This window comes from Musca domestica, unplaced genomic scaffold (genome assembly GCF_030504385.1).
Source record: "Musca domestica strain aabys unplaced genomic scaffold, Musca_domestica.polishedcontigs.V.1.1 91, whole genome shotgun sequence".
In the NCBI taxonomy this organism is placed as follows: Eukaryota; Metazoa; Arthropoda; class Insecta; order Diptera; family Muscidae; genus Musca; species Musca domestica.
In genome coordinates this window covers 1,624,243-1,647,410 of record NW_026712439.1, presented here as the reverse complement: position 1 = coordinate 1,647,410, position 23,168 = coordinate 1,624,243, and the positions used below count along the sequence as shown (strand labels likewise).

The following is a 23,168-nucleotide window of genomic DNA, read 5'->3' as shown; positions in this document are numbered from 1 at the left end:
AGGCGAGCAACAGTGAGAGGCGTTTAGAGCGTTTAGAGTGGGGATAATTGAATTAAATGATCAGAATGAAAAATTAACCAAATCTCTGGCCGATGCCAAGACAAAAATCAAAAATCTCCAAGATGCAGATGAACTTGGAACAGTTGCGACATTCCGACTCGGAGGTTCGCTGGCAAGACGACGATGATGTCTCCAATTGTCCGGCATGCAAAAGTTATTTTACTGTGCCCGTTCGCAAAATCCATTGTCGTCATTGTGGCCATATCTACTGTGATAAGAGTATAACCAAAACGGTGCAATCCGGGCCACGTAAGCGGCCGGCCCGTGTCTGTGACATTTGCCATACGTTGCTGAAACCGCATATAGCTCCATATTTTAGTCAAGAATCGGCGGTGCAATCACAACAGGCGGCCTCCAATAACACCTAGTGTGCGTAAGGTGGTGTTGGCACGTCAAACTCATTTTCTAATTTTATGTGGGGGATTTTGGTTGACGTTTTAAAGAATTTAAGGATAGTTTTCGTAAATTCCTGTATTTTAAACATATGTATGTCATAGAAACTTTTAACTTTGTAAAAGTTAAAATAATTTTTTCTTCTAAAAAAAAAATTCTGAGATATTCATTTTTTTTACAATTTAAAGCCAAATTTATTTAAAAAGAAATTGAAAAAAAAGAAAACAATATGTTTCTAGTTATAATTTTAGGAAAGTTTATACTATTCGTCGTTTAAGCTTCAAATAAAAAAAGGATATGATCTGTTTAATTTAAAAAAAAAAATATCAAATTATAGTTAACAAGTTAAAAAGCAGTAAGTTCGGCCGGGCCGAACTTTGAATACCCTCCACTATTTGGAACGAATTTGGAAATAAAATCCTTAAAAACCGAACATAGCCGTTATATTGGGGTCTATGCGACGTGGGCCTACATAGGCCTTGTTTGTCATAAGCGATTACCATATTCAAATTCGAAACAATTTTCTGTCACAAGCTATAGCATCCATTACGATCGTCAAATACGACATCTCAAAAAATTTCGGTGGGTATTGTACCTACCTAATATAGGGAGGTAATGATATATGGGGCCTATACGAAGACCTATACCTGCATAGACAATTTTATGTAGTTTCCATTACGAACTCTAAATACGTAATTTGAAACAATTGCGTTAAATAATGACGCTAAAATCATCAAAATATCGAATTTTGGGAGGTACCGTTATATGGCGGCTATACGAAGACGTGGACCTGCACAGACAATTGTCATAGGCTGTAGTATCCATTATGAATCTGAAATACTAAATTTGAAACAATTCTGGTGAATAATGTCGCTAAAATCATCAAAATACCGAATATAGGGAGGTACCGTTATATAGGGGCTATACGAAGACGTGGACCTGCACAGACAATTTTCTGTCTTAGGCTGTAGTATTCATTTCGAACTTCAAATACCAAATTTGAAACAATTGCGATGAATAATGTCGCCAAAATCATCAAAATACCGAATATCGGTAGGTATCGTTGGATGGGGGCTATACGAAGACGTGGACCTGCACAGACAATTTTCTGTCTAAGGCTGTAGTATCCATTTCGAACTTCAAATACCAAATTTGAAACAATTCCGATAAATAATGTCGCTAAAATCATCAAAATACCGAATATCGGGAGGTACTTATATATGGCTATATGAAAACGTGGACCTACATGGCCCATTTACGAACTTAACCTGCCTACTGGAAAAATAAACACGTGTGCAAAATTTTAGCCTTCTATCTTAATTCGTTCGAAAGATAGCGTGATGTTGATGTTTGTTGGGTCTGACATGAGTATTTTTAGGAGTTACAAACGGAATGAAAAAGTTAATATACCCTCCATAGTATGGAACTACAGTCTGTGACAAAATTGTCTATGCAAGCCAAATGTGTAATATTTTAACCCTCCGTGTGTAATAAGCTGTTTCCTTGGTGGCAATACTGGGTGAATTACGACATTGCATAGATAACACTCCAAGACAGAAAAAACAACAGGAGAGCTCAAGTGTCAACTATACTTGAGAGGATATTAAACCTGCCAAACATGTCTGGCAATAGCAGATCAATAAAGAACTTTCATGACAGTATTCAAGAATCGTTATTGGCACTGGATTGTCTGGGAGTAAAGCCGAAAGAATGGGATCCATTCTTCCTAACAAAGAGGATGGACAAGACTTCCCACGTGTGTGTGTGTGTGTTTAGATTTGTTCGAATTGGTCAGCTTTGGTACGAATTATGGCCTTCAAACGGCTAAGGATACCGTCACACGCTGCCTGAATGTTGCTCTGCGGTATTTTGGCCCATTCCCGGAGAAGCGCTTGCTTAAGGTGATGGACACTTTGGTATTATTTAGTGCCAACCTTGCTTTCCATAATACTCCAGACACAATAGTCCAACGGATTGGTATCCGGACATTTTGGTGGCCATTGTGCGCTGAAAATGAAGCGAGGAATCTCATTTTGTAACCATTCTTGGGTGGCGCGTGCTGAGTGCGATGATGCTGAGTCCTGTTGGAATATCCAATTTTTGCGGCCAAAATGTTTGCGTGCCCAAGGCTTTAATACAACCTCCAGAATATTGTCGCGATAATATTCAACATTTATTCTGATGCCACATCACCATGGCAGGCGCTTGAATTCTGGTGGCCAACCGGAGGTGCACATTTTCAGCTGACCTCTTTGGCAAGTTAACACGATCATTTTGTTTATTTACAAACTGCTGGACGACGAATGTTTTCTCATCGGAGAAAACTAAATTCGGCAGCTCACCACTTTCGACCAGTTCGGCAGTTCACCACTTTTTTTTCTGTTGCGGTGTAAGGTCTTGCACTTTTTGGAATTTCAATGGCTTTACCTCGAGCTCATTTTTCAATATTTGCCGAATGGAATATTGCGATATGTTCAGCTCACGAGCCATTTTTCAGCTACTGCGACGCAGGTTTCGATCAAGTAGCTTCCTGACTTTTCGAACCATTTCTGCTAATGTTGCTGTTTTCTTCCGTCCACTTCCTTGACGTCGGGCTACGCTACAAGTATCACGGTAACGAGCGATGGCACGGGACACAAGAGGTTTATTCGAATTTTATTGCTGGAGTGCTCTAACGATGGCTACTTGTGGTTTTCCAGCCAAATATAAAAAAATCACACTATCACGCTTGAATTCCATCACGAATAACTTTTATTCTGGAAAACTCTCACCAACATGCTTTTGTACGAAAAAACAAACAATATAATGAGCTGTCACTGGAATAATTTTAACAGCTGTCGGACGAGTGGCTTAGGAATGATAGCACTCTGAAGTTGGTTGCAGTGTATCTCAATAATAGGCACCAAAACAAATATTCACCGCAACAACTCAACAGCTCCACGTTCTTCTCAGTCGTAAATCCCATGTATGTATAAACACGACATGTATACGTGGGTTGGCAGCCGCTGGCCGAAACTGGAGTGTTGTTGTTTCGGATCTATCCGGTGATGTTGCGAATGTCATCCAAAACGCTAAGTCATCCAAAGTCTCGGGCACGGACGGAATATCAATTTAACCAAAGTCCTTAACCTGTCGTTAGCCACCCACATAGTTCCCGAAACCTGAACACTGGGCAGAGTGTTCCCGTTATGAAGCCAGCAAAGACGAATCATACAGGCAATTTCGCATTTGTCGCCAATAGCAAAGACTCTCGAGGCTTAATCCTCCCCAGTATAAGAGGAAGCTATTGAGTTGCTAAGTAAAACAAAATAAATAATATAAAAGCAAACTGGAAGCTATTAAAACAAAATCAGGAAGTACAATAAAAAATCATGCTAAAAATTCCTTTTTTATTAAGAATTTTTGCAAAATAGTTTTTCTTCTTTAATTAACAGGTATATAAATCGGTTTGTTATAGTGTTAACAACAACAAGGGCATGTACCTCTCCTCTACGGAAGAGAGAAATGTAAGTGAGAACGTGCAAAACGTATACCTTAAGTTGACGTCGACAGATTTCAGCTCAACCGCGCCAAAACGCCTCGAAATCTGGTATCTTACAACTAAACCCCAATCCGTTCTAAATTGGCAAAATAATATAAACACGCCCAAAATAAAGTCTATAAACGTGCTATCACACGATGAGATTGCACATCAAGACTCTATCGCTTCAAGTAAGCATGCGTCTCTTCAAAAAAAAAAACAACAAGGAAAACAAAGTTCCTCCAGGCATGGACCGATATGTTTTAGTAACAAAGCGAAAGGCTAGTTCTAGAACTCCAACCAAGGAACCAAACGCTAAAACCCACAAGTCTATAAATAACAGATTCTCAATTCTCGGCTCGAATAACGAGGCTGATGAAATAACATAACCGGTTAGATCCCAAAAACCTCCCCCAGTATATCTTCGCGAAGAAACTACAAACAATCTCGTGAAAATACCAAAATAATAGTTGTTTGCTTAGATATTTAAGGTATGCTAGTGTTGTTGATCTCACTATTTTTTGATATTTTTTCTTATTTTTCTTGGGCCAAGTGAATTGTTAATATAACAAATTTTGCCTTTATTTTTGCTTTATTATAAATTTATTTTATTATATTTTTATTTTATTGTAAAGAGTGATTTGTTAAGAGCTTGATAACTTTTTTAAAAAAAAAACGCATAAAATTTGCAAAATCTCATCGGTTCTTTATTTGAAACGTTAGATTGGTCCATGACATTTACTTTTTGAAGATAATTTCATTTAAATGTTGACCGCGGCTGCGTCTTAGGTGGTCCATTCGGAAAGTCCAATTTTGGGCAACTTTTTCGAGCATTTCGGCCGGAATAGCCCGAATTTCTTCGGAAATGTTGTCTTCCAAAGCTGGAATAGTTGCTGGCTTATTTCTGTAGACTTTAGACTTGACGTAGCCCCACAAAAAATAGTCTAAAGGCGTCAAATCGCATGATCTTGGTGGCCAACTTACCGGTCCATTTCTTAAGATGAATTGTTCTTCGAAGATTTCCCTCAAAATGGCCATAGAATCGCGAGCTGTGTGGCATGTAGCGCCATCTTGTTGAAACCACGTGTCAACCAAGTTCAGTTCTTCCATTTTTGGCAACAAAAAGTTTGTTAGCATCGAACGATAGCGATCGCCATTCACCGTAACGTTGCGTCCAACAGCATCTTTGAAAAAATACGGTCCAATGATTCCACCAGCGTACAAACCACACCAAACAGTGCATTTTTCGGGATGCATGGGCAGTTCTTGAACGGCTTCTGGTTGCTCTTCACTCCAAATGCGGCAATTTTGCTTATTTACGTAGCCATTCAACCAGAAATGAGCCTCATCGCTGAACAAAATTTGTCGATAAAAAGCGGATTTTCTGCCAACTTTTCTAGGGCCCATTCACTGAAAATTCGACGTTGTGGCAGATCGTTCGGCTTCAGTTCTTGCACGAGCTGTATTTTATACGGTTTTACACCAAGATCTTTGCGTAAAATCTTCCATGTGGTCGAATAACACAAACCCAATTGCTGCGAACGGCGATGAATCGACATTTCACGGTCTTCAGCAACACTCTCAGAAACAGACGCAATACTCTCTTCTGTACGCACTGTACGCATTCGTGTGGTTGGTTTAATGTCCAATAAAGTAAACTGAGTGCGAAACTTGGTCACAATTGCATTAATTGTTTGCTCACTTGGTCGATTATGTAGACCATAAATCGGACGTAAAGCGTGAAACACATTTCGAACCGAAAACTGATTTTGGTAATAAAATTCAATGATTTGCTAGCGTTGCTCGTTAGTAAGTCTATTCATGATGAAATGTCAAAGCATACTGAGCATCTTTCTCTTTGACACCATGTCTGAAATCCCACGTGATCTGTCAAATACTAATGCATGAAAATCCTAACCTCAAAAAAATCACCCTTTATTTATTCTTATTTTATTGTTTTCTATGATTTTTCTAACTTCTATAATTATGCTCCCCAGCCTTTTTTTTTGATTTCTATGTCCCTTGATGGGAATCTCGGACCCGTGATCAGGGATCATCAATTTTTCAGGCATGTCTCTTCTTGCTTCCATGGTCAACTTACGTATTGTCAAAGTTTGCGACCATCTAGATATAATCATAAGGTTGATGAGTTGAAATGTCTGCTTGTTGGTAGTGATATTGATGTTTTTGCAGTGACTGAGTCTTGGCTTAACCCTGCAGTTTCTTCAAGGTCGTTGATGGTTCCGGGGTACAAGGTTCTGCGTAATGACCGTGTTGGCCGCGTTGGTGGAGGTGTAATGCTATATGTACGTGATAATTTGTCATATAAGGTGGTTTACCGATCGGAGAATTATGGTGTGTGTGAATCTTTGTCTGCTGAGCTTTTCCTGGGCGGCACTACAGTGCTCTTTACTGTCGTCTACTTACCTCGTGGGGATGTAGACACATTTAGTCTTATCCATGAGGGTATTTTTGATTCATATGTGAACATTGTTGTCTGTGGCGATTTTAACTATAATTTGTTTAAACCGTTGAATTCTTTATCAATGCGAAGACTGTGCAGATCTCTTGGGCTTTCTGTTGTACACAATTCCAGTCCGACTCACCTTGATGTTGCTCGTAGCACTACCTCATTAATTGACTTTTGGCTGGTCTCCGATGCCTTGACTGTGAATTTTTCCTCGCAGGGGCAGTGTCCTGGTATTTCCCACCATGCATTAATTTTTGGTAGGGTTGAACTCCCGGTTCTTGCTGAAGAAAAGGTTATTGAGTTCCTGGATTTTCGTAGGACTGACTGGCGGGGTGTGGAAGATTATGTTTGCAATTTTGATTTTAGTCCTCTGTATCTTACAAGTGATGTTGACCAACAGTTGGTTTTGTTCGATTTGTTGTTTCAAAATTTGTTGTCTTTTGTACCTACTGCTACCAGCTGTTCTCGCCCAAAAAATGATGCTTGGTTGGGGTTGGATGTGGTAAAGTCGGCCTGTTACGTTAGGGATCAGGCTTATCTGGAGTGGCGTAGGCGTCCTACGGTTCGCAACAGGCAGATATTTTGTATGTATAGAAACCGCTGTAAGGCTGTCATGCGTAATGAAAGAAGGACATTTATAAGGAAATGTTTGGTCGTATGAGCAGATATGGAAGTCGTTAAAGTCGTTTGGTTGTCTTGATGATGGTTGTGATGTACCATTTATTGATGTCAATGCTGTTAATAATTACTTTTGTAGTGTTGGCAATTTAGGTTCGTCTCGTGATTTTGTTGTTAGTGAGGCCAATGATTTTGATTCTTTTAGATTTGACTGTGTGTACATGGATGATTTGTTTCGTGCTTTGCGGAATATTAAGTAAAATGCTGTAGGTGTTGATGGCATACCTATTAAGTTCTTCAAATGCGTATTCCCTTACATTTGTAGTCACTTTCTGCATTTTGTAAATTGTATTTTTATGACGTCAACCTTTCCACTTGCGTGGAAAGTTGCTCGTGTGGTGCCTGTGCCGAAGAAGTGGAGTTCTTATCATCAGACGAATCTTCGACCAATAAGCATTCTGCCGGCTATGTCGAAATTGGTTGAACTTGTTATTAAGGATGCGATTGTTGATTTTCTGGATGACCGTAACTATTTGAGTAGTTCCCAGTTTGGATTTCGGCGTGGTTCTAGCACCACGGTTCATCTTTTAGCCCTCACTGATCTCATTCGTGACGTGTTCAATAGTTCTGATGTTGGTTTGCTTGTTGGCCTTGATTTGTCTAAGGCCTTTGATTCTGTGGATCATACGCTTCTGCTCTGTAAGCTGAGAGACAAGTTTTGTTTCTCTCCTTCTTCGTGTAGATTGATATCGTCGTATTTGATTGGAAGATCTCAGTTTGTTGTGCACAGGGGTGTTCAGTCTGATGTTTGTGCTGTGCGGTGTGGTGTCCCGCAAGGATCTGTGCTTGGCCCTCTGCTTTTTATTATGTTCATTAATGACATTGTGGGGTCTGTGTCTAATTCCAGTTGTGAAGTTTTCATGTATGCGGATGACATTCATGTCTTCTTTAGAAGTGCAGATCTCTTTGAGTTGGAAAATGTGGCAAACACTACTTTGAGATTGCTTTCTATCTCCTCTAATGGTTTGTCTGTAAATTGGAATAAAACAGAAGCTGTTCTGTTTAATAGTCCTCGTTATGTTCCTACGCCGTGCATCTGTGTTGGCTCCTTTGTGGTTAATTTTGTGGATGAGATGAGATGTTTAGGTGTAGTCATTGACACCAAACTTAATTTTTCAGCGCATGTTGATTCGTTGCTGTCTCGTGTGCGTTTTCAGATGCGGAGGTTCTATATATAGTCTTCAAGCTCATTTGCCTCTTAGTGTTAGGATGATGGCTGCCAGATCTTTATTAATGTCTCATTTCAACTATTGTTTGGAAGTCATCTCTGGGGCGAATGCTTCCCTAATTCTGCGCGTACGCAAACTTGCTAACTCTATTGTTAGATATGTGTTTGGGTTGCGCCGTAGTGATCGTGTAACACAGTATGTTATTAAGTTTCTTGGACTGTCATTTGACAGATATGTTGAATATCGCCTTCTTCTGTGTCATTACCGAATTATGAGGAATGTTAATTCTCCTTTGTATAATAAGTTTGTGTTTTGTAGATCATCTCGAAATCCGCAATTGCTGCTTCCAAGATTTTCGTCTGTAGTTGGTGAGAAGGCGTTTGTTGTGAGAGTTGCGAGATTGTGGAATCAGCTCCCTCTGACCCTGCGTAATTTTACCTGTTCTTTTGATATGTACAAGAAGAGGTGTTTTGAATATTTGTCTGTTCATTGAGTTTCTGGTTGCGGGTTATTTTTTGTTATTTCTTTTTAGTTGTTGGCTGGGGGGCCATTCTTATGGTTGTTTATTTTCCATGTAGTACATAATTTTATTGTTTTTTTCTTTTTTAAGGATTTTTTTTTGCTATACTTGTAGTAGCTACATTCGCTCGGTTTGAAACGAGAGATGATTAGCGCTTAAGTGTATTGATGCCTCTTGCCTTTTTCCTCTCTACCTTGCTAAACTGTTGTTCAGCTTGGTAGAGGAGTTTTGTCTGAGGGTCTAATTGCTAAATTGCTATTAAATTTAAATTATTATTATTTTTTGTATATATTTTACTATTCGTTGATAATTTTTGTTATTTATTTAGTTTTTTTTTTTTTAGATTAATTTGGTTATAGACTGTTTTTATACTGTTGTATGTTAATATAAGATTTTGGCCATGTTGGCTTATTTATATTGAATTGTATGAAATAAATGAAATGAAAATGAAATGAAATGAAAATACACTTCCAATGTTGGGTTAACCTAATATTCACGTGGTATCAATTAAGAGAGCAAATCTCCAAGAGACGAAAATACAAACTTATACTGAGTCGCAATATAAGGACCTAGTTCGTGCTCTGGATTCTGAAAAGAAAAATTATTACACCTATCAGATCAAGAGCTCAAAAGGACTAGTCGTCGTAATTAAAGGGCTTCATAGTTCTACACGCATAGAGGACATAAAAGATGCTCTCGCAGCAGAAGGATTCGAAACAAAGTCTTCATCAACATTTTCAATAAAGTTCCGCAACCTATGTTTAAAGTATAACTAACATACGAATCTTCGCAACTAAAAAAAGTGACAAATTCATCAAATTTATAGCCTTAGGCTTCTTTGTAATCGAGGTGTGAAAATAGAAGAACCTCAAAAAAGAAAAGGCCAACCACAATGTAGAAACTGCCAAGAGTACGGGCATACCAAAACGGATTGCAAATTGCTATCGGTATGTGTTACTTGTGGTGACCTCCACAAATCATCGGAATGTCCACATCCCAAAACTGACCCAAGCGTCAAAAAGTGCAGCAATTGGTGGAAATCATACTGCAAAAAAGCCTGCAAACTACCGGATACGGAAAAGTCCACAAACTAATATCAAAACAGCTGATTTCCCTGAGCTAAACAAGAGGAATGAAACCACCGCTCCTAATTACAATCTTCCTTCACAGAATATGCAATACTTATATTCTTATAATTTGAGAATTGACTCACCCAACCATAAAAATCCAAATATAGAATCATCTATCGTCATCATGAATTCTTTCATGACAAGTATGCAAAGCATGATGCAAGAAATTGTGAGAAATCAATGTATGATAATGCAAATAGTTTTAAAACAAAAATAAATAAAATTCGAATTTGTTTTTGGAATGCAAACGGATTAAGCCAACATAAACACGAGGTCGAAAACTTAATTCACCCACTCAAAATACACATTTTAGTCCCAATTCAGTACGTGTTATTTACTGCCGATATGCCAAAAACCAATGAAACTCTCACCTCAACGTTTGCTGATGATACTGCTTTCATTAGCATACACAAGGATCCTATGATAGCGTCGGAAAAACTACAAAACCATGTATATCTTCTCGAAAATTGGCTGACAAAATGGAGAATATCGGTAAATGCAATCAAGTGCATACATGTTACTTTTGCATTAAGACGTGAACATTGCACCACAATAAAAATCTTTACACTCAAGTTCCACAGCAAGATAACGTAAAATATCTCGGAATGCACCGAAGCCTTACATGGAAACAACACATCAATGCAAAAATCATGCAAATTAAAGTAAAAAAGGTCAATCTTGACTGGTTAACTGGTACACGTTCTTTTATTTAATTAATAATTAAAGCATGAAAAAATATAGGGTGATTGTATTGACAACCTTCCTATAAAAAATATTAGTATGTAAGTCCTCTTGACCTATCTAAGGATTGGATTTCCTTCTATCTTCCGATGTATCCACGTTTGTTGTTGTTGTTGTTGTTGTAGCAGTAGTACATGTATGTGTTTGCGCTCTGCTAATCTGGTTCCAGCTCCAGGTTTAGAAATTCGGCTACTTTAACGGGCTGTAGCCAGAGATCTTCTGGAGTGAGTTGGGTACATGTACATCCACGTTTGTCGTGGCGCTCGGTGGGAAGTGTGTTTTCATCAGTAGCCCTAGGGTTTCTTCTATTGTTTCCATCTTGTTATTTCTTAATAACATGCTCAACTATCTTAGACATCGATTGAAGTATGCATTAAGTCTTCAAAATACCAAAACGTGAACCTGCATAGATAATTTTCTGATAGAGGGGTAGCTCTATTGCTAGTCTTAAATTCAATATTTTAAACAATTACGTGGTTATAATTATTATTATTATTATTATCATCAAAATACGGAATATGGGGCGGTAAAATTAAATGGTGCCTACAAGAAAAACGTGGACCAATATAGGCAAGTTTCCGTCACCAAAGGTCGAATATTACGATCTACAAATTCAGAATTTGATATAAATCCGTTAGGAATTGTTTTAGCACATTCAACGGGTCATGCCAAAATACCGAATATCCAGAGGTACCGTTATGTGTACAACGTAGACCTTTATAGACATTGTTATGCCACAGGAGGAAAACCCCACTACAAACTTTAAATACCAATTTTGCAAAAATAATAAGGTAACGAATAACAGAAGGTAACGTTATATGAAGGCATTACGAAAACGTGGACCGATAACCCAATTTTATTATACTAATTATCCTAAATACAATGCTAAGCTCTATGTCAAATAATATGGACTTTATTTTGATTTCATCCGAAAGACAGAATTGGGCTCTGATATTAGCAAACGCTGGGCATATACAGAGAAAATGTTCCAAAGTTTCGTCGTCTTCCCTGCACGCCCTGCATATGCTGTTATCTGTGCAACCTATCTTGTATAGATGAGCTTGTAGGCCCAGGTGCCCCGTAAGGATGCCTGTCACCTCACTGATCTCCTTCTTGCCTAGCAATAAAAGATTCTTCGTTTTTATCTCATTTGGGTCACCCCACAGGATTTTGGTGGTTTTCCCTATACCCATGTCTTGCCTAAGTTTACTGCTGCTAATTCCCTGCCTGTTCTAGCGAGAGAATTTGCTATCTCGTTACCTCTAACTCCGTTATGGCCTGGTACCCATATAATGCGAACTAAGCCGTGTTGAGAGTAGTTGTTGATTGAGTTTATACATTCCAATACAGTTCTTGAAGTTACTGTTTTGGATGTTATAGCGTTAATGGCTATCTTACTGTCCGTTAGGATGTTTACGATAGCCGGTCTCATATTAGCATTTAACCAGTTCAGACACACTGTAATCGTCCGGACCTCCGCTTGTAGGATCGTATTGTGATCGGTCAGGCGGAAAGAAATTTTGGTATTCGTTCCTTCGATAGAAAGACCCAGTCCTACTCTCTCCCCCAACACTGAACCATCTGTATAACAACAGTTACCAGTCGGCATATGTGATGGGAATCCATCGATCCACGAGTCTTTGTTTGGGATTAATGTTTCACAAGAGGCAGCTACAATAGATTCAGATATCCGGTCCGATACAAAGTTTTATATTGATTCTCCCGTTGCTACCTGTAAGATTCTTTGACGGTATGTAGCGTGGCCTTTGATTAACCACTCGTCCGTTGCCCTAAGCCTTAAGGCCGCGACGGTTGCTTCATACCGAATCTGAATGTCTATTGGGTGAAGAAATAGTAATGTCTCTAGTGCCCTAGTTGGTGTTGTCCTCATTGCCCCGCAGATGCTTAAGCAGCACATTCGTTGGACTTTCTGTAGTATTTTAATATTACACTTTTCATCCATGGCTGTCCACCAGACTTTTGACGCGTTAGTTAGAACAGGTCTAATCACGCTTTTGTATAGCAAGTGTATCATGTTAGGATTGAAACCCCATTTAGAGCCTATAGCTCTTTTACACGTTGCCCAACATCTATAAGCTTTGTTTGCTCTTTCCTGGATGTGGTCCCTCTAATTAAGTTTCCTATCTAGAATCACTCCCAGATATTCAACCTTATTGGAAATGTTGATTGTTCTGTTTAGGAAAACCGGTTCCTCGAAAAGACCCAGTTTTCTTTTCCTGGTAAAAAGACATATTTCAGTTTTTCCGAGTTGACGTTGAGACCTCTCGGTCTAGCCCAGTCGTATGCAAGTTTCAGAGCCGACTCGGCCCTTCTGCACAGTAAGTTAGGGTTCTTTCCCCTCAGAAGTATTATAACATCGTCTGCATAGCAGACTGGTTCAAAACCTTCGTTGGTTAAAGTCCTTAGGAGACTATTTATGGTAGTAACCCATAGGAGGGGTGATAATATCCCTCCCTGTGGAGTTCCTTGACCAACTTTGTCTCTTATGATGACGTCATATAGCCCACAACTTATCCATCTATCTAGCATATGGTTTATCCAGTCCCTTAGGGTCCTCTTGACCTATCTAAGGATTGGATTTCCTTCTATCTTCCGATGTATCCACGTTTGTTGTTGTTGTTGTTGTAGCAGTAGTACATGTATGTGTTTGCGCTCTGCTAATCTGGTTCCAGCTCCAGGTTTAGAAATTCGGCTACTTTAACGGGCTGTAGCCAGAGATCTTCTGGAGTGAGTTGGGTACATGTACATCCACGTTTGTCGTGGCGCTCGGTGGGAAGTGTGTTTTCATCAGCAGCCCTAGGGTTTCTTCTATTGTTTCCATCTTGTTATTTCTTAATAACATGCTCAACTATCTTAGACATCGATTGAAGTATGCATTAAGTCTTCAAAATACCAAAACGTGAACCTGCATAGATAATTTTCTGATAGAGGGGTAGCTCTATTGCTAGTCTTAAATTCAATATTTTAAACAATTACGTGGTTATCATTATTATTATTATCATCAAAATACGGAATATGGGGCGGTAAAATTAAATGGTGCCTACAAGAAAAACGTGGACCAATATAGGCAAGTTTCCGTCACCAAAGGTCGAATATTACGATCTACAAATTCAGAATTTGATATAAATCCGTTAGGAATTGTTTTAGCACATTCAACGGGTCATGCCAAAATACCGAATATCCAGAGGTACCGTTATGTGTACAACGTAGACCTTTATAGACATTGTTATGCCACAGGAGGAAAACCCCATTACAAACTTTTAATACCAATTTTGCAAAAATAATAAGGTAACTTTTAATACCAATTTTGCAAAAATAATAAGGTAACGAATAACAGAAGGTAACGTTATATGAAGGCATTACGAAAACGTGGACCGATAACCCAATTTTATTATACTAATTATCCTAAATACAATGATAAGCTCTATGTCAAATAATATGGACTTTATTTTGATTTCATCCGAAAGACAGAATTGGGCTCTGATATTAGCAAACGCTGGGCATATACAGAGAAAATGTTCCAAAGTTTCGTCGTCTTCCCTGCACGCCCTGCATATGCTGTTATCTGTGCAACCTATCTTGTATAGATGAGCTTGTAGGCCCAGATGCCCCGTAAGGATGCCTGTCACCTCACTGATCTCCTTCTTGCCTAGCAATAAAAGATTCTTCGTTTTTATCTCATTTGGGTCACCCCACAGGATTTTGGTGGTTTTCCCTATACCCATGTCTTGCCTAAGTTTACTGCTGCTAATTCCCTGCCTGTTCTAGCGAGAGAATTTGCTATCTCGTTACCTCTAACCCCGTTATGGCCTGGTACCCATATAATGCGAACTAAGCCGTGTTGAGAGTAGTTGTTGATTGAGTTTATACATTCCAATACAGTTCTTGAAGTTACTGTTTTGGATGTTATAGCGTTAATGGCTATCTTACTGTCCGTTAGGATGTTTACGATAGCCGGTCTCATATTAGCATTTAACCAGTTCAGACACACTGTAATCGCCCGGACCTCCGCTTGTAGGATCGTATTGTGATCGGTCAGGCGGAAAGAAATTTTGGTATTCGTTCCTTCGATAGAAAGACCCAGTCCTACTCTCTCCCCCAACACTGAACCATCTGTGTAACAACAGTTACCAATCGGCATATGTGATGGGAATCCATCGATCCACGAGTCTTTGTTTGGGATTAATGTTTCACAAGAGGCAGCTACAATAGATTCAGATATCCGGTCCGATACAAAGTTTTATATTGATTCTCCCGTTGCTACCTGTAAGATTCTTTGACGGTATGTAGCGTGGCCTTTGATTAACCACTCGTCCGTTGCCCTAAGCCTTAAGGCCGCGACGGTTGCTTCATACCGAATCTGAATGTCTATTGGCTGAAGAAATAGTAATGTCTCTAGTGCCCTAGTTGGTGTTGTCCTCATTGCCCCGCAGATGCTTAAACAGCACATTCGTTGGACTTTCTGTAGTATTTTAATATTACACTTTTCATCCATGGCTGTCCACCAGACTTTTGACGCGTTAGTTAGAACAGGTCTAATCACGCTTTTGTATAGCAAGTGTATCATGTTAGGATTGAAACCCCATTTAGAGCCTATAGCTCTTTTACACGTTGCCCAACATCTATAAGCTTTGTTTGCTCTTTCCTGGATGTGGTCCCTCTAATTAAGTTTCCTATCTAGAATCACTCCCAGATATTCAACCTTATTGGAAATGTTGATTGTCCTGTTTAGGAAAACCGGTTCCTCGAAAAGACCCAGTTTTCTTTTCCTGGTAAAAAGACATATTTCAGTTTTTCCGAGTTGACGTTGAGACCTCTCGGTCTAGCCCAGTTGTATGCAAGTTTCAGAGCCGACTCGGCCCTTCTGCACAGTAAGTTAGGGTTCTTTCCCCTCAGAAGTATTATAACATCGTCTGCATAGCAGACTGGTTCAAAACCTTCGTTGGTTAAAGTCCTTAGGAGACTATTTATGGTAGTAACCCATAGGAGGGGTGATAATATCCCTCCCTGTGGAGTTCCTTGACCAACTTTGTCTCTCATGATGACGTCATATAGCCCACAACTTATCCATCTATTCCTTAGCATATGGTTTATCCAGTCCCTTAGGGTCCTGTTGACCTGAAAGCTATCTAAGGATTGGATTAGTGTATCCGTGCTGACGTTGTTGAAAGCGCCTTCGATGTCAATGCATACTGCTAATGTGTACATCTTTTTATCGAAGGTGCTCTCGATGTGGTGTACAACCTCATGTAGAGCGGTTTCCACTGAACGCCCTTTAACGTATGCGTGTTGTTTATATTTAAGCATATCGTTTGCAGTCCTGCTCTTGATCATGGTATCGATTATGCGTTCCATGGTTTTGAGTAAGAACGATGTTAGACTTGTCGGTCGATAAGACTTGGGTATTGCGTAGCTTGCCTTCCCAGGTTTGGGTATAAAAACTACCCTGGATTCCTGCCAGGCTTTTGGAGTGTACGCAAACTTTAGGCACGCGTTGAAAATTCCGGCTAAGTTGGACGAAATAACGTCCACTTCCTTTTGGAGCAGAGCCGGGAAGACCATATCTGGACCCGCTGCCTTAAATGGTTTGAAACTTTTGATGGCTTCTTTTACCATCGATTCGTCAATTTTTGGTGCTTCCTCCGTCACATTCCTTCTATCTTCCGATGTATCCACGTTTGTTGTTGTTGTTGTTGTAGCAGTAGTACATGTATGTGTTTGCGCTCTGCTAATCTGGTTCCAGCTCCAGGTTTAGAAATTCGGCTACTTTAACGGGCTGTAGCCAGAGATCTTCTGGAGTGAGTTGGGTACATGTACATCCACGTTTGTCGTGGCGCTCGGTGGGAAGTGTGTTTTCATCAGTAGCCCAAGGGTTTCTTCTATTGTTTCCATCTTGTTATTTCTTAATAACATGCTCAACTATCTTAGACATCGATTGAAGTATGCATTAAGTCTTCAAAATACCAAAACGTGAACCTGCATAGATAATTTTCTGATAGAGGGGTAGCTCTATTGCTAGTCTTAAATTCAATATTTTAAACAATTACGTGGTTATCATTATTATTATTATCATCAAAATACGGAATATGGGGCGGTAAAATTAAATGGTGCCTACAAGAAAAACGTGGACCAATATAGGCAAGTTTCCGTCACCAAAAGTCGAATATTACGATCTACAAATTCAGAATTTGATATAAATCCGTTAGGAATTGTTTTAGCACATTCAACGGGTCATGCCAAAATACCGAATATCCAGAGGTATCGTTATGTGTACAACGTAGACCTTTATAGACATTGTTATGCCACAGGAGGAAAACCCCATTACAAACTTTTAATACCAATTTTGCAAAAATAATAAGGTAACGAATAACAGAAGGTAACGTTATATGAAGGCATTACGAAAACGTGGACCGATAACCCAATTTTATTATACCAATTATCCTAAATACAATGCTAAGCTCTATGTCAAATAATATGGACTTTATTTTGATTTCATCCGAAAGACAGACAGAAGAACCTTGTTAATTCAACATAGAATTTTAAGTTGATCTCCAACGAATATTTGTAGCTGTTATAAACGGAACGAACAATTTCCAAAGGTGGAGGTTATAAAAATATTCAAATCAATGTTTCTGTTGTATGGGTTCCTGAAAATTGACTATATCCCGATAAAATAGACTTTCCACAAAATAATTACATCGTCTTAAAATATTCTTATCATTATAATACATAATATTTAATACATAATACAAAAAATTAATTCATTTATTCCAACTTTTGAAAAATGATGGATGGAATGATAGAACGATTCGGCCTTTTTAACTGTATATATTATTATGTTTCAAAACAAAAATATACATAAAAATTCACTTACGATCAAGACCTCCAATATAACGTATGGTGACTTCGCAATGGCCCCATACAGCTGATACGACTGGATATAACTTTTTACCTCTCAGTCCTCTAAATGCCACTCCCAGGTATTGGTGATCAATAATAAAACTTAAAGTCCCTTCGTCCATGTCAAGAGCTACTAAGAATTTATCTGGAACCAAGAACGCTTCGTCGTTTTTAAGAATTTTAGGATAAGTAACTCCAGCGTAATTCTTGGAATCGTGATATAGTTTATTTCTTCCTAAGTCCCATCCCCAGCTTTGATCGGTTGAACCAACTAGACTTTGATATCCAACAGAATGTAGTGGTGCCTCCGCCGTAGCAACGCCAACAACTGCATGGGTTCCTCTTTGCCTTGTGGGCCAATATATTTCCCATATATGAAGACCTTTTGTCATTCCGACTTTTCCGCGTATGCAGTCAGTACTTTGAGCTACAGGATGTCGATGAAATGTCAATTTATCCTCTTCTTTAACGAAAATATTTAAAGATCTATCTTCTGAGTTCCACGAATGTTTTAGTTGAACTTCTTTATTTGCTGGAGGCATGTCTAATAAAATATCTATTCTTACTGGATTTACAAAATCAAGAGCCAATTCCCTGGGTATTATTGGTTTAAATGCGGTTTGCGAGTCATTTCTATTCACAGTTTTAACACTGCCGCTTATTTTTTGCCCCATGTTCATAACACGACAACTCCGAGATCGTCTGTGATCCACTGTTGCCACTTTATAAGACAATCGCAGCCGTTCAAAATCTCTAGGTTCCAGTCTTGACAAACTAACACGGAATGACGTGATTGATGATGACAGGCTCTGAGGTCGACGTCTATCACTTGACCTTGCAGCAGGCGTCTTTCCACCTATAGATCTGTAAGTAAAGAAACAAATATATGTAAATGTAACATTTGTTCATCGATTTATTTTTTATTTATATACAAACAATTGTGACACACGTAGAGTTCAGGTAGATTTATTTAATAGATCTGCTTACAATATGTCACAAAAAAAAAAAATTGAGTAGGTTCTTGGATTCATTACCTGTAAGTATGTATAGAAGTTTTAAGGCAAAATAAATCCTGCTTATTAATTTTTAGGGAGTCTTATCATGATTAAATGTTAATGATTTTTGTAACAAAAAGAAACTTAAAATAATTAAAACTTTAGGAAATAAGATACATTATTATAAAACAAATAGGATTTCTGGGATGAGCTTTAGGAGCAGCATATTCCGGAAATTCTGCTGTTCTGGCCCGTGTCAGACTTGTGCATCATTTTTCATGTTGGTAAAAACGTTACAACGTTGCAAACAATGTAATGTGTAAATCTCCATCACAGTCTTCTGACAGCAAATTCTATTGCGACATCTTGTAGTTTCAACTCCTGATTGAGCATATTTTTATACCCTCCACCACACTATAGACGGTAAATTATTTCATTTATATTTTATATGTTGCGATGAAAACGCCATTTTCCAATAAGTGTCACACTTAGCGGAAAACTACAAAAGTGTACACCATAATAAAAAACATATTTTAAGATTATTACATAGCGTATCTTAAAGTAACGTATGAAATTATATATAAAAAAATATGGAGACCAAGAAATGTGTATCTATATTTCTATTGCTGGTAATAGAAAACAACATTGAATAAAATAATACAATCGCCATATATTATTAACAAAAAAATCGTTTTCAAACCTGCGGCGAAATACACCGCGGGAAAACGAGAACTGTCTTAGCTCAGATTCCAGATTCATACGGAACGAAGCATGAAAGATATTTCATATTGAAATGTAGATAAATGTGGAAAAATTCAAGTCGATCTCGCTGAAAGCTGAGAAATTTTAAATAGATTTATATAGAAATGAAACTACGCGTTGGTTAACAAAAGTAGAGAATGGCACTTCTTGAAAGATCTCTGCATGTGCAGAAATATAGTCAAAACCAGACAAATTATAAACATATCATAAAAAGATGTTAACAAGTTTTTCTATTTTCATAAAATACTCATGCGTTGTACCAGAAATCACTTCAATACAATAGAAAAATACGGACAATAACAAAGAAAATGCTAGGTTTCTTTTTACAAACAAAGCTAAATAGAAATCAGCATATTATAACTTTGGGGTACAATGCATCAATATGCAAAGAAAAATCGAGCTAAGCATTAAGGACAACACCTTAACAATTTATACGGTCAACAAAATCAAGTGCTACACCCTTAACCTGTATATTCTTATTGCTATTCAGTCGGCAAGGTGGACCAAATATCAATGATTTTGGCTTAGAAACATTAACTCAACCAACGTGAAATATAACCTAATGTTGTGTCTTTATGCTATTTTTTAATTGAAAGCTTTATTGTTCATTAAAAAATAAATGAATGTCGTCTGCGTACATAAACGAATGGGACGAAAAAAATACAAAAACTAAGTATTAATAAAAAAGAAAAAGTAAAAATTATGACATAAAATAATAAACATTTTCTACAAAGTGTTGAGTTCGACTCGTTATTAAACAACATTTTTTTAGCCGCCCTCTTCCCGAAATTAAACACTTTGAAAATTATTCAAATAACATGTTTTTTAAAGTTAATAGGGACTTTATGTGTTTTAAGAACAATTTGTTTTATGCGTATTCAAATTCGAACTAACTTGTATGTTTCCTTCGTTGCCGTTTTAAGTCTTTCCTTGAAATCTACCTAGACACTGCCGTTAGAGGACAACAACAACCCAGTAAACAATTTTTTCCGACTGCTCTGATTTTAGATTTTTTTCCGAAATTTCTGACGTTTTTTTCAGAAATTTCTGATAGAAATTGGTCCGATTTTCTAAACGTTTTTTTTTAGAATTTCTGCACATTTTCCTGTGTTTTTAAGCGAAAAAACTCGAAAAATGTACAAACTGAGAGAGTAGATTGTCTATTGCTCTGGCATATTCTCTCCCACATGTAAACGTATGGTGCTGGTTTGACACATTCTCTCCCATAGTAGTTGTTGTTGTGATCATTAATTTCAAGATCTCAACAACAACAAAGCGCAAAGCAAAAATGCTATTTGTTATTGTTATTGTGAACTGTTAGATTTTCCGTTGTAAAAATGTGCGTTTTGTTGTTGTTGTGAATCAGCCTCTTTCTCTTTCGTTCCCAAAAAAATATGATGGAAAAAAATTGCAAAAACAACTACATACCGGTTTTCTGTGTGCACTGCTTTTTATTTTTAGTTCTTGTTTAGCAGTTGAAACAGAAACGTGCTACTGTATGTTATGTTCCTAATAAAAATAATATTTATAATGTAAATGTATTATAGATGTAATATTTAAACTACATTTTTACGAAACCCGAAATAAATTGTTTGTTTTTTAAATAAATATGTGTTTTTTTTTTTTCATTTTTAAGTGGTGTGACGATTTTTTCGATATTTCTTCCGAATTCTGAACGATTTCTTTCAGAAAATCGGAACTTTCTCCCGAATTCTGAGCGTTTTTTTTTTCAGAAAATCTGAATTTTATTCCGAATTTTCTTTCGAATTCTGACCGATTTCTTTCAGAAAATCTGAATATTCCGCCGAATTTCCAGACGAATTCTGCCCGATTTCTTTCAGAAATTCGGAGTTGTCCTCCGAATCTTTTCCGAAAATCTAATTTTTTCTCCTATTTTTTCAAGAATTTTCACCGAATTCGGACCGAATTCGTCCAGAAAATCTAATATTTTTTCAGATTTTTTTCAGAAAATCTTTCCGAATTCGGTGACCACGTCCATACAACTTTCGTACCGAAATCGGAAGGAATTCGGAATCAGAATCGGACATTTTTTCAGAGATTCTGACAGAAATCGGACCGAATTCGGCAAAAATTGTTTACTGGGAAATATTGCATACGTTGGTATTTATGTATGTATGTGTAATTGCAGTGAAGAATGCAAGTAAATAAAAAGGGCAACGAAAAATTCAAATTGAAGAGAATAGATTAATGACTACATAGTTATTCAAGGTTGCAACACAGTCAACATAGCAAAATAAGGAAAAGTAAATAAAATTAGTAAATAAACAGTGGCGACGGTAACATTCCCCCCTTCGAAAATTCGCTGGAACTGGTTCTGACTTTGACGCTTCGAACTTGACCATCTTTTACTGCAAATAACTCGGTTATAATACCTTTGGGCCACTTGTTGCGAGGTAGCGTATCATCAACAATATTTCGACATCTCCGACTGTTGGTGGTGGAACCTTTTCGAACCACTTGCTTCTTCTTACCAACATTGGACCATATTTACGAACCCATCGTCTCCAAAAATTATTCGCGAATTTCTGGGTTTGATGCCACCGGTGTATCCAGTTTTGAACGATGCCATATGAGGTGGACATGGTGCTGCTGCTAAATTTTTGCACATTTGACAATTGATCCGTGCACTCTTATAAAAGGCTCTCAATCTGGGAATGTAAAATTCGGATTTAATATTTGACATAACTGATTGGTACATGCAATCGTCAAATTTTTGATGGTAAAATCAAACTACCAAGAACGTTACGTAATTGTCATTGGGTAAAACTATTGCATTGTTACATCTTAACATCTCAGCTTTTCCTGAGAAACGTTTGTTTCAATTTACTTCCTTTTTGTATGTGCTTGTCATTCTGGATGCACCATATTTCGTCACGAAAATCGCATTTTTGGGCATACTTGTACAAAACAATTTTGGATTTCTGGACGCATTCAAAATCTACGTGTACTGATAATTTGCTGTTACGGACCACAGACTTTAAATTCTCCTTATAAAGTAGACATAGCGACAGCACTTTATAAAGTCGTCTACAGCATAAAAAATATTCAACGTTTCGGGTGAATTTATGTGATTTCGAAGTATATAACAGACAATTGCATACCTCTTCATTGGTTTTTTCTAATACGTGATTTTTTGGCCAAGAATTTTCATCTTCTTCGAGGAACTTAGGACCATGGAACCACATATCATCTTGAAAGGATCCAATCTTCGTCCCAAAATCAGCTGGATTTAATTTCGAGGGCACCCAATTCCAATATTCGTAGACTCTAGAATTTCTCCAACTCTGTACATGACGAACGGCTTAAAGTTCTTCGAATCCATCCAGCTCAGCACAGTCTTTGAGTCGGACCGGAAGAAAACTTGCGTACATTGAAGTTTCGTAGCTTTGACTATTTCATCTGCTAAGCGCACTCCAGTTAGGGCTGCTTGAAGTTCCATCCTCGGAATTGAAACGGGTTTTAATGGAGCCACTTTTGATTTTGCTGCTACAAGACTGATACTGACTTCTTCGAGATACTGTATACGAAAGTAGCACAACGCTACGTATCCGTCTTCGCCAGCATCGACAAAAGTATGCACCTGAACGTCTTGCGTGAACTTCAACAGTTTGGAGTAACATCTTGGAACTTGCACTTGCGAAATCTTCTCCAGATTGGACAACCATGAGGACCACTTTTTGTTCGTCGTTTAATTCGTCGTCCCATTTTATCGCTGATCGCCAAATTCTTTGCCGCGGTATTTTTAATCCAATTTTATAATGGGAGATGAATCCAATCCCTCTTGGTAG

At 38.0% G+C, this 23,168-nt stretch overlaps 2 protein-coding genes across 5 annotated transcripts in view; one reads left to right on the top strand and one right to left on the bottom strand.

Moving 5' to 3' along the window:
- The window catches only part of LOC101896317 (protein gustavus), a 150,746-nt gene that overhangs the window by 52,641 nt on the left and 74,937 nt on the right, over positions 1 to 23,168 (bottom strand). For all 4 annotated transcript variants that reach the window (XR_009344244.1, XM_059131952.1, XM_059131953.1 and 1 more), the window contains exon 2: positions 17,577 to 18,466. Coding sequence is in view for 3 of the 4 variants with exons in the window: in XM_059131952.1 (XP_058987935.1) it covers positions 17,577 to 18,466 (890 nt within the window). In the remaining variant the exon portion in view is untranslated. The remainder of the gene's footprint in view (positions 1 to 17,576; positions 18,467 to 23,168) is intronic.
- LOC131806968 (RUN and FYVE domain-containing protein 1-like) lies at positions 9 to 681 on the top strand. The gene has a single exon (XM_059131956.1). It carries the CDS (start codon positions 93 to 95, stop codon positions 426 to 428), a length of 336 nt encoding a protein of 111 aa, XP_058987939.1. The 5' UTR covers positions 9 to 92; the 3' UTR covers positions 429 to 681.